The sequence below is a fragment of the Vanellus vanellus genome (assembly GCF_965231255.1).
Source record: "Vanellus vanellus genome assembly, chromosome: 12".
Lineage (NCBI taxonomy): Eukaryota > Metazoa > Chordata > Aves > Charadriiformes > Charadriidae > Vanellus > Vanellus vanellus.
Genome location: NC_138917.1, coordinates 1,712,743 through 1,723,862, shown reverse-complemented (window position 1 = coordinate 1,723,862; position 11,120 = coordinate 1,712,743). Strand labels below are relative to the sequence as shown.

Below are 11,120 nucleotides of genomic sequence, written 5' to 3'. Positions count from 1 at the left end.
GAGATAAGCCTGAAAAAAAAAGAGATGTTATCTTATACCTCAGATTAGCTGTTTTCCTCTCTGAACCTTAACTGACCATGTATTTCAGTTTAACTCGAACCAGTTTGTAAGCATCATCGGGTAAAAATCACATATGTGGAGTTCAGATGCAATTACGGCAACTAGATCGGCCTTTGCAGCAGTCCGACTACATCAACGCCAACTGGGTCTTCAGTTTAACCCCTACAGCTTCACATACAGACACGCTGCTCAGCCCCTGCTGTGACAGCACAGGTTAAATGAAGTTGGAGAGTTGGAATGGCATTTTTCCTTCGGTTGTTCATTGCATGTACCTCTGATCATTGACATTCCTCGCAGCTTGTTTGCTTTCCTAGCATTTGAGTATTTGTTTTAGATTATATAGGAAGATCAAAGACTAGAATTTGCTGTAACCAAACAAGGAAAATGCAATTGCCTTAACAGACCTAGAGGAAATTTATGTTTCCAGTCTCATGGGGTTTTTTCTTTATAAGAAGAGATCTCTGCATCTACGGTGCTAATTTGCCTATTGTGAAAATTCAAAATATGATATGCAGCTAATGAAGTGTATATCACTGTTCACAGGGCAAAATACATACAGTAAACTGCTGACTTTAAAGGCTCTCAGCAGGAAGGTATCCAAGTGTTTTGCAGAGTGCCGTCGTATTTATTTCCTTTCAAAAAGCTGGTTAGCTAGACTGTTGTGCTTTTTGTGCAAAGGCAAATCCCGACTCAATCTGTATTCTCTAAGGTGGGCCAGAGAGTCGGTTCATTCAAAGGACCCGCCTTCCTTTGCACGATGGCCATTCACAAGTTTCCAAAGGATTTGGATCTATGGCTATTTTCGAATGTGTACCACGACTAAGTCTTTCTCTCCATTTCAGGAAAACTCCTAGTGAACTACTTTTCTTTGCATTCACATTGTGTTTGTTACTAGTCAGCTTTTTAATAAAGGATTAGTTATTTATTGAAAATATTATTCTGATTTTTAACTTGCTTTCTTAGGAACATCAGGCTTATTTGATGGTTTTTTTCTTGGTGTGTCCCCATAACAAGAAGTGTTTACAAAGCGCTAGGAGTCTCACACCTTTCACGAATATCAATTAGTTAGTGTAAAATAATCCATCATAGTACCTGCTGTAAAGGCAGCGGAAACTGATGGGCAGCTTCTGGAGGCAGAAGCTGTATATAGTCCACCAAACTAGCCACAGCCAGTTGCCCAAACAAACAAGGGGAGGAAAAAAAAGTAATGTTCCACAGGAACAAAGGAAACCCCAAATAGTACTGTATCAGTGTTAGGAAAGTCAGATCGAAAACTTTAAGTTTCCCTGTCCAGTTAGTCACAGAATTAGCCTCCTTCTATAAAAGGACATGAAAAATTAGAAATAGCTGTTCTTCCAGCTCCTAGATATGTCCTGGCTATTTCTTAACTGCAGCTAAAGACCTCGTTGTCCCAAAGTGCCAGAGCTATACCAAGTATACTTTCACATGCTATTTCCAAGTGATGCATACATATGACATCTTTTGCCTCCTAATTTTTCAGTTCTTCTAGACAGTGTTGGATTTTTGGAGAGAAAGGGTGATATAGTGCTGTCCAATTGCTGTGGAACCACAATTATCTGAGCTTGAGTTAACTACAATTCTTCTAGCAACACAGATGCTCCCAGAGGTGAGTTGGCTGCTGCTCTTTTCAAAGTAGAATACCAAGTGCTAAAAGCCTCAAGCAAATTTTACCATCTTTAGAACACCTCCCTGTACTCCCTCCCAACAAAAAATCCGCTTTTCTTACCAGTTTGGCAGACATCTACCTCCAGTTCTGTGTATGAAAATCCCGACTGTGCAAATATTCTCTGTTACCACTGAATAATTCAGGTACTTCTGTATTAACTTACTTACTTGAATTACTCTAGATAAGCTTGTGCATGTTCTATTATACCTTTTTTTTTTTTTTTAACAAGTTTAAAATTCAGACCAGACTGCTGAAATATGTCTGCAATGCAAGGGCTGCACAAAGTCATTTACTTTTGTTTTTGTAAACTGATTTTGGGAATTGATGAAGCAGAACAAATGCAATTTTTTTCTGTGATGGTGTCAGCATCTTCAGTATACTGTAATTTAATCTTGAGCTAGTTATTCTCCTCAGATCATTCTTAATGCTTTGCTAAGAAACTTGATATAGCTAAGATAATCAATAATAAGTCTTTTTTGCCTTAAGATCATCATAGAATCTAAAATTAAATTGAGGCATAAAAGATCACAAAATAGTAAACCCAAGCATATTTCAAGTCCCCATATACAATAGAAGGTATGCAATATAGGGAAAAATAAAGAAATGTGTTAATATTTTGGTAATCCCCCAAAGTGTTTACTAAAATGCATCTCCTCTTCCTTCAGTCTTGGAACCCTAATTCTTCAATAAGCATCCAGTAAATGACATCATAACTCCAAAGTTTGCTAAGCTATACCAGGCGAGAAGAAGGAACCACTGCCTTTCCCATCCTTTGTACCTCATATCCAGAAACACGCAGCCTCAGGATCTGGGTTCAGGTGTTATTCATCCAAACTAACTGAGGGCTGATGCCAGAAGCAGCAGTACCTCTCCCCACTCCACATTTGTCCCCTTTCCCTACATTTGGTCTAACAATTACATTACCATGCAGGAAGCTGGATCACAACCTGAAAAATCATGATTTTGTCAGAGCTGATGGCAGTCTGATTTGCTGTAGGGTTGTATGATAGCTAAACCTGACAGAAGAGCTGGGCTCTGGGAGAGAATAGGACTACATCTCTAAACAGCATCCAGTAATTACATCAAATTCAACATACAGTGAAACTAATAGTAGGTTGTAGGTCAGAAGTAAAGATGCCATGTGCTTGAGTGGCCTCATGGCAACCTGCTTCATGTAATGGCCTTTCTCAAAGTGACCCTTTAGCCTCAAATAAACATTGCGCTTTATCTGAAACCTACTGCAGTCTGCTGAAACCGTCATTGACTATATTGGGAGCTGGATCGTGGCCTAAACGAGCAACACATAAATGAGCACAAAAATATATTTGCAAAGAAAACCAGAGTTGCTGACTGTACAAGTCAGATAAAATTATACCTTGAAAAAATCTAAATATAGCATTTGCTACATTTTAACCTGTCACCTTGCAATTACTCATTTGCTTATAAATACTGGTAAGAACTTTCTCCTGGCACTGGACATTTGATACTGAACCTCAGCTCACCTATAAACAGAGAAGTCAAAACCAAATCTTAGTTTTATTTAAAGAAAACTGAGTTCTAATTTTTTCAATGCAAATTACCAAGGTAGAGCACTATGGCAACCAAGCCACTGTTGCCACAGAAATTTGCCATTTTAATTAGATATTCCTGAAGGCAAAAATACTGCAAGCCTGAGCAATAGTGTTTCTTTCCTCAAATCATATCAAAGAGTAGCATTTCTACATTTTAAAACTAATTATATGTCACTCCGGTTCATCAATATAACCAAACACTCCAAAGCAGAATCTACATCTCAATTCAACTTCATATCCGGTCCTGTCAACACTGAAAAACATTAAGTTTCTTAGAAGCCTTTGGTATGGTATTTCTTGTGCTTAGAAAATATGGAATGAAAGCTGCACCTTCTTCTACAAGGACTGTTAATTGTCTCACTTTCATTTACACATTTCCTAAATCACTTCAGTTATACATATGAGTTGATGAAATTACTGCATGAACATGTGAGCAGTAAGTAATAGCTTTCAGCTGAAGAGAAGCATTTAAACACGCCGGGAGCACGGGAACCTCAGAGCAGTCAAGTTAGCTTTCAGGCTGCTGTAGGAGCTTTTCTTACTGTTGTAAATGGCACAAAAGCTGAAAAAAAATGGTAGGTCAGAATGAAGAACGCCTTGAGACCCAGAAACTACTGTTGGTATACCCGAGCAGTGGTGTAGAGCAGAGACATGTGGGTGGGGGCTGCTGTGGGTGACCTCCTTCAGTTCAGCAGATTTGTCAGACAAATAAAACAATTACGTCAAACTTAAGATAATTGTTTTCATGTGTGCTAAAATAATGTCCTGAAATTTTTCTTTAAGGTGACCTTCTATCTTTATTTTTGTTTTCCTTGGTTTGGGCTTCCATTTGACATGAAGCTATGTTTCATTGCATTATTAAAAGCAAGGAACAAACGATAGCTCACAAAGATGAGCGCAGTTCCTTCCACTCGAGATAACCTGGGAACACATTGGCCTCGTCTCGGATATCTGCAACACATTATTTCAATGGAAAAATGCTTCAGTACAAGAAGACAGGAGAATAAAAAAATGCACTGGTAACATCAAAGCCTCTTGTGAGCCTGTGTTTTTGCAAAATCACTATTGCAGGTTAAAATAAGAACTAATTATTAACCAATCCATAAGATGCAATAACTACTGATTAACCACCATGCACTTTGGGCCCATTCCTTGTCTTGTTACATGGTATAAAACCACTTAGAAATTTTAACCAAGGCAAGCAGACATACGAAACCACAAAAAAGCGGGGAGCCAGCAAAATGAGCCTTTTGAGTTTTGTTCTCCCCAATGTACATGGCCTATCGTTTTCAAAAGGGCATTGTGATTTTGAGCCTCATCAGCTGGAGGCCTCAGCACTGAAGAGTGAACTGTATTTAAAAAAGGCCAAAAAAAAAAAATATCCTAAGGCCCTCCCTTAAGAGAATAACGTTTTTTGAACTTTATTAACGTGGAGAAAAAAAAAATAACGTTAATGCTTTTTCCTAACACATCTCGACTGCTCGCTGTTACTCCTCACGTTATCATCCCGCTTCAAAGCGGTGAGGCGGCGCGGGGCCGAGGCCGCCTCACCCTCCCTCAGCACCGAGGCGGCGGGGTCGCCGAGCTGCCGGCAGGCTCCGAGGCCCCCCCCTCGCCTCTCCGCAGCTGTGCCCTAACCCGCCGGCGGAGGACCTGCCGCGGGCACCCCCGGCAGCCGCTGAGGAGAAGATGGCGGCGGGGCGGGAGGGAAGGAGGGCGGCCTCACCCCCGCGCGCGCCCTCCGTCCCGCCGCGTCCTGACAGGAACCCGCGCGGCGGGGGCTCGGCTCGGGGCGGGGCGCCGAGGGCGGCTCTGGCGGCGGAAGGCGCTGGTTGGACGGCGGGGATGTCAATCAGCGCCCACCGCCCGCCCGCGCCGAGCCGGCCAGCCCGGAACCTGCAGGCGGCCGGGGGCGCGTGGTGACTGCTGTGGCCGGTGGGTGCGGCGGGAACGGGCTGAGGGGAGGGGGGTGCGGGCGCCTTAGCTGGGGCGGGAGGAGGGCGCTGCTGCCGCAGGGACTCGGCTTGGGCGGCGGCCGCCGGCCCTTCCGCCCCGGCACCGGGGATGCCGCGGGGCAGAGGGAGCGGGCTGGAGGAGACTGCCGAGAGGGGCGGCAGCCGTGAGGGAGGTCGGAGCTGTGAGGCGGCTGTGCGGGGAAAAGGCCGGTGGGCGGGGAGGTGAGGGGAAGGGGCTGGCAGGGTGTGTGGGGCAGGGGCTGTGTGTGCCATGGGGGGTGTGGGGTCAGTCAGGGGCTGTGTGTGGGGCAGGGTGTGGGGTCAGTCAGGGGTGGTGCAGCGCTGGGGCTGTGTGTGCCATAGGGGGTGTGGGGTCAGTCAGGGGCTGTGTGTGGGGTCGGGTGTGTGGGGTCAGTCAGGGGCTGTGTGTGGGGTCGGGTGTGTGGGGTCAGTCAGGGGCTGTGTGTGGGGTCGGGTGTGTGGGGTCAGTCAGGGGCTGTGTGTGGGGTCGGGTGTGTGGGGTCAGTCAGGGGCTGTGTGTGGGGTCGGGTGTGTGGGGTCAGTCAGGGGCTGTGTGTGGGGTCGGGTGTGTGGGGTCAGTCAGGGGCTGTGTGTGGGGTCGGGTGTGTGGGGTCAGTCAGGGGCTGTGTGTGGGGCAGGGTGTGGGGTCAGTCGGGCTGCATGTGGGTTACGGTGTAGAATTAGGGCTGTGGGGGGGGTTGGGGCTGTGTGTGGGGCTGTGTGTGGGATCAGTCAGGGGTGGTGTGGGGTAGGGTTAGTCAGGGCTGTGTGTGGGGCAGGGTGTGGGGTCAGTCAGGGGTGGTGCAGCGCTGGGGCTGTGTGTGTAATGGGGTGTGTTGGGTCAGTCAGGGGTGGTGTGGGGTTGGGCTTAGGGGTGTTGGGGTAGGGGTTGGTGTGTGTGGGATAAGGGTTGGGTGTGTAGAGGGTGTGTGGGCAGCGTCAGGAGCGTGTGTGAGGGGAATATGGGGCTGTGGGAGGCTGTATATGGGGAGTCTTCAGAGGGCTGTAACACGAAGTGTAATGGATATATGTTATTTTGTTGGAAAAAGGGGGCGTTCTTCTGTGAGCCCCCAGCCCACACTGTGACTCTCCAGCAGTGACCAGGCTGTGTTGTGGGGGCAGTTTGGGTTTCATCGGTCGCACCAATTCACCTGATGAGGAAGTGCCGTGGTAGGTGTGTAGCGCAGGGAGCGTCAGGTCTGTGTCATTGGCTCTTACATAATGCTCTTGAGCACATTGCTGTTATTAGCACTGTCATCGTGTTTTAACACGGCTGGTGCTGGAGTGGCTAACGGCTGCGGGTGGGCGTCCTGGGCAGAAGCGGGGGAATCTGCACACTGCCACTGGGTGGGAACCTGCGAATGGGGAAGCGGTTGTTACGGGCGGTGAGTAGGGGTGGTTCAGAAATGTGCTCCAGGACCGATCGATGCTACCTGACCTTAGGCAAACGTGTGTCTAAATGGTATTAGGCAACTCTGGTGCTAGGAAAAAACCCACTACCTTGCTGTGTCTGTTAGCCAGCTGATGTGACCAGGGTAAGTTTGTTTAAAACAGTGTTTCTATTGTCTTTTTGAGTCAAGAACATGAAAGTTGTCATTGTTTCAATCTCTCATGGCTCAGAAGGGTGGGAAGAGAAAGAAGAAAAAATGGGATGGGGAATGGCCTGGGAAAGGCTGGCAACCCCAAAGGCTTGTCTTGCACTGTTGGTGCTTTTTGGGTTTAGCCGATGCTGGAGTTAGCAGTGTCAGCTGCCTTCCTATTAGCTTTACTTTGTTTGCGTTCTCCCTGCAGTACAACAAAAGGGTGGCGGCTGTGTTGGGAGATGCCAATGACCCAGGAGACTGCAGGCGAGTCTCGAGCGATGAATTGGCATTGTCTTTTCCATCTGCTCTCCTGCCCTCAGCAGTAAAATTATGCTGTGTCTTTGCCTGTCCTCGTAGGGTCCCCAGAATTGTAGTGGTGGAGGCTTGTCTACTCTTTTCTGTTGCTAAGCATGGGTGGTACACTTCAGAAATGTTTTGTGACATGTTGCTTTTGTTTTCCAGATGGGATTTCAGTAAAGTCCTTGGGTTGTATCAGTAGGCCTTTTGTTTAGAATAGTTCAAATTTGGTTTTGGCTCCTGCCGATTTCTGAGAACAATTTTTATGCAACTGGCCAGGCTGGCTGCTTGTTATTGCTCATAAAATGCCCTGCTGAAAAACCAAACCGATATTGCAGTAGTATGTAGCATCTTTGGCCTGAGACCTAGAGTACATAGTGCTACAGGCCAGCTGAAAGTGGTTTGGAGCTCAAAGAAAACTATATTGTTCTAACTGGCTGCTAGCATAACCTCTTGGGAGTAATTGTACTTGCAGTGCTACTATATAGTTAGCTCTGAAATCCATGGGGCAAAATTCTGTTGTGGAGTAAGCATCTGGTGGTACTTCGCAATTTCTCACAGCTTGAATACCTTATTTGAAGTAGGAGACTATATGATGGACCTCCCCCATGGCAACTGAAGAGTGTGAGCTGTTCAGGTGCCCTGTCTCCCGCTGGTGGCAGCCGAGCTCTTCACAGCTGCTTGTTCTAATTGCACTCTAAATTAACGAGCCAAATTGTAAACCTGCAAAAGTTGTCAACGTAACTGTCCTATAACTTTTACTGCATCAAAGTGCACAATGCTGTGATAAATGCATTAATTAACCAGCAGTAGAATTCGCCTTCAGCTGCGCGAAAAATCCTACCTGCATGAAGGTTGGTTAAGACCTTGAAGATTAAAAAAAAAAAAAAAAGTCGCGCGTATAAGTTGGAACAAAATTAGAAAGGTAGACTAGTTTGTTCTACATGTGAGGATAATGGCAGTTAATATAAATCATTAATGTGCCACATCTCTTGATTTTTCCATGGGGTTTGAGTACTAATCTTCTCTTGGTTTTGATATTTGGAATGTATTAATGGAGTTGTACTCTAGCAGGCTCTTTCAAAGTTGTGCATTAATTGTCACTTAACTTCCTATTTTCTAAGTCATTGGATCTGTTTGTTCTGTGTGGTGTTAGGTGAGGCTTTTCACCAAACAATTTACGATTACATTTCTTGTAATGTTGGGATTTCTTCCTTGCCGCAATGAGGAAAAACATGCTGGAAAAAAAAAAAAGCTTTTCTGATGAGTTAACTGGAGAGGAGCAGTAATAATCTTGGTGAATTTAGCTTAGGATATAATTAACTGACAGAAATTATATCACTTTTAAGATGACTCTGTCTACGGCAGTCTTTTTGGAAAAAAGTTCCGAAGGTTTCTGTGCGCTCTAAACTTGCTTTTGTATTGCTATGTAGAAGGCTTCTTGTGGGCCTTCTAAATTTTATACCTTTGCCATTCTTCTCTTGCAGGCTGTAAGGACATTCCGCGTTACTGAAAGAAGGTGCTCCTGTGTGTGGAGTGACTTATGATGTCAAGAACTGTATCATCCTGGATCTTAAGCTCAGCAAGGAACAGCGTTGTTTTGCAAGGAAAAGGGCGTTTGTACTCCATCTGTATCCCAAATAGAAACAAGATAAAATGGAAGCTTGTTTTCTCCAAAACACGGCCCTGCCCTGCTGGGAGCTGCAGCTTAGACAATACTTTCTCCTTAAAAAAAGCTTTCCGACACACTTCCACCGAAGAAGAACACTTCTCTTTCCAGTTGTCTCCATCACAAATCAACGATATACTCAGAGCAGGTGAATTATCCCATAAAATACTGGATTTGAATGGTAAAAATGCAAATTCTGTGTTGAGGTTTGAAAGTAACCAGTTGGCATCCAACACCCCTATCGAAGACCGCAGAAGTGCGGCCACTTGCTTGCAGACCAGAGGGATGATGTTTGGAGTCTTCGATGGCCACGCGGGTTCGGCGTGTGCCCAGGCAGTAAGTGAGAGGCTACTTCATTACATAGCGGTTTCTCTCATGTCTCGGCAAACTTTGGAAGAGATCGAGCTTGCTGTGGAGTGCATGAAACCAGTCCTGCCTATTCTGCAGTGGCACAAGCATCCAAATGATGTAGAGTATCGAGAAATAACTTCACAATATTTTGAAAACCTCCGGGTCTACTGGCAGCATTTGCTGGACCTAGACACTGAGCCAGGATTTAGCTTAGAAGAAGCCATGATATGTGCGTTCAAAAGGTTGGACTCAGACATATCACTGGAAGTTCAGGCTCCCCAGGAGAACGAATTGATGAGAAATATTGCCCTTCAAGTGGCTTTTTCTGGTGCAACAGCCTGTGTGGCTCACGTTGACGGTGTTCACTTACATGTTGCGAATACTGGGGATTGCAGAGCAGTTTTAGGGGTTCTTGAAGAAGATGGAACGTGGTCTACTGTCCCTCTAACCCGAGACCACAATGCCTTCGATGAATTTGAAATTAGAAGACTGAAGAGAGAACATCCTAGATCCGAGGAGAAAACCCTGTTTGTGAATGACAGATTACTGGGGATTCTCATGCCCTCCAGAGCTTTTGGAGATGTGCAATTAAAGTGGAGTAAAGAATTGCAACACAGTGTTCTCGAGAATAGCTGTGATGTTGAGGCTTTAAATATTTATCAGTACGTTCCTCCAAACTACCATACACCCCCTTATTTAACTGCAGAGCCTGAAGTCACATACCACAAATTGAGAGGCAAGGATAAGTTTTTAGTTATTGCTTCGGATGGACTGTGGGAGATGCTAAGTAACGAGAAGGTTGTAAAACTTGTTGCTGGACACCTTACAGAGCTTAATGTGCAGAAACCACAACTGGCCTTTGAGAAACCAGTTAATTTGGGCTATATGCACAGCTTGTTACTTCAGAGGAAGAACAGAGGTATTGCCTCACTTGACCAGAACATAGCTACTCATTTAATAAGGCACGCAATTGGAAGTAATGAGTATGGGGAGGTGGACCAAGAGAAACTTGCTGCAATGCTGACACTGCCTGAAGACCTTGCGAGAATGTACAGGGATGATATCACAGTTACTGTGGTATATTTTAATTCAGAAACAATTGAAAATTACTACAGAAACAATGAATAGAGACTTGCACTGCTGCTGTTGTATACCACTAGACAACTTTGATACTGAAACCATTACCGTTTTTCTCTGATAGCCAAGCTGTTACCAGTGACGTGGTCTGGAAGTTCCTGAGTCTTTTTGTTACTTACTAGTCTTGAAAATAACTTTCTGGAAGCGAGTTTGGTGAAAGTTCCCTGGGTTTCCAGGTCTGTACGCACTGAAGAAAAATGTTTTGATAAAAGTTCACTGAAATATAACTGAACTAAAGATTGCTGACCCTGTTCTGATTCCATGGGAACCACTGGTAAAACTTTCCAAATGAAGAAACGAGACAAATTTCACCGAGACTGGTACAATTTAATAGAGAGATGGATAATATCTGTAGGTGCATGGAGTGTGAGAAAGGCTCTGCTCTTGCGGAAAATGAGTAGCATCCTGTTGAAGCACTGTAATTGAATTAAATAAATTAACTACCAAACCTTTGTTTGATGTAACAGTGTCAGCTACTTTAATGAATTGCCTTGTATATGTGAAGGCAACACTAAAGAAGGCTGTTCAAGAGCCCTGGGATTTTCAGACGCTTTTTTTCCTAATTCTTTTTTTTAAGCTAGGAAACAAAATCATATTTTCTTCCGCAATTATTTTGAAGTGCGAATGCATATTCTCTTAACTCTGTGTGTGGGCTTGTGTGGCAAATTACAGCTCAAATACACGAGACACTTCACGAGTCCCTGTTTAGGAATTAACAGTACTAGACTTAAACATTTAAGTGTGTAACTTGCTTAAAGAATATACCCTTTTGTTAAGTGTTGATCTGGG

At 44.8% G+C, this 11,120-nt stretch overlaps 1 protein-coding gene across 2 annotated transcripts; it reads left to right on the top strand.

Moving 5' to 3' along the window:
* Nucleotides 1-5,233: 5,233 nt before the first annotated feature.
* Nucleotides 5,234-10,766, top strand: PDP2 (pyruvate dehydrogenase phosphatase catalytic subunit 2). 2 transcript variants are annotated; one of them, XR_014269615.1, is made up of 3 exons: nt 6,356-6,491; nt 7,086-7,141; nt 8,662-8,689. XR_014269615.1 is itself a non-coding variant. In XM_082489290.1 (2 exons), the coding sequence occupies exon 2, from the start codon at nt 8,718-8,720 to the stop codon at nt 10,320-10,322; it is 1,605 nt and encodes a 534-aa protein (XP_082345416.1). In that variant the 5' UTR covers nt 5,234-5,253; nt 8,662-8,717; the 3' UTR covers nt 10,323-10,766. The 2 variants fall into 2 exon arrangements, 1 of the variants encoding a protein (XP_082345416.1); XM_082489290.1 differs by lacking the exons at nt 6,356-6,491; nt 7,086-7,141 and adding an exon at nt 5,234-5,253 and having other exon boundaries at nt 8,662-10,766.
* Nucleotides 10,767-11,120: the final 354 nt, after the last annotated feature.

Bases quoted from the DNA above. Each gene is read 5' to 3' on its own strand.
- PDP2 (XM_082489290.1), top strand. From the start codon at position 8,718: ATGATGTCAAGAACTGTATCATCCTGGATCTTAAGCTCAGCAAGGAAC.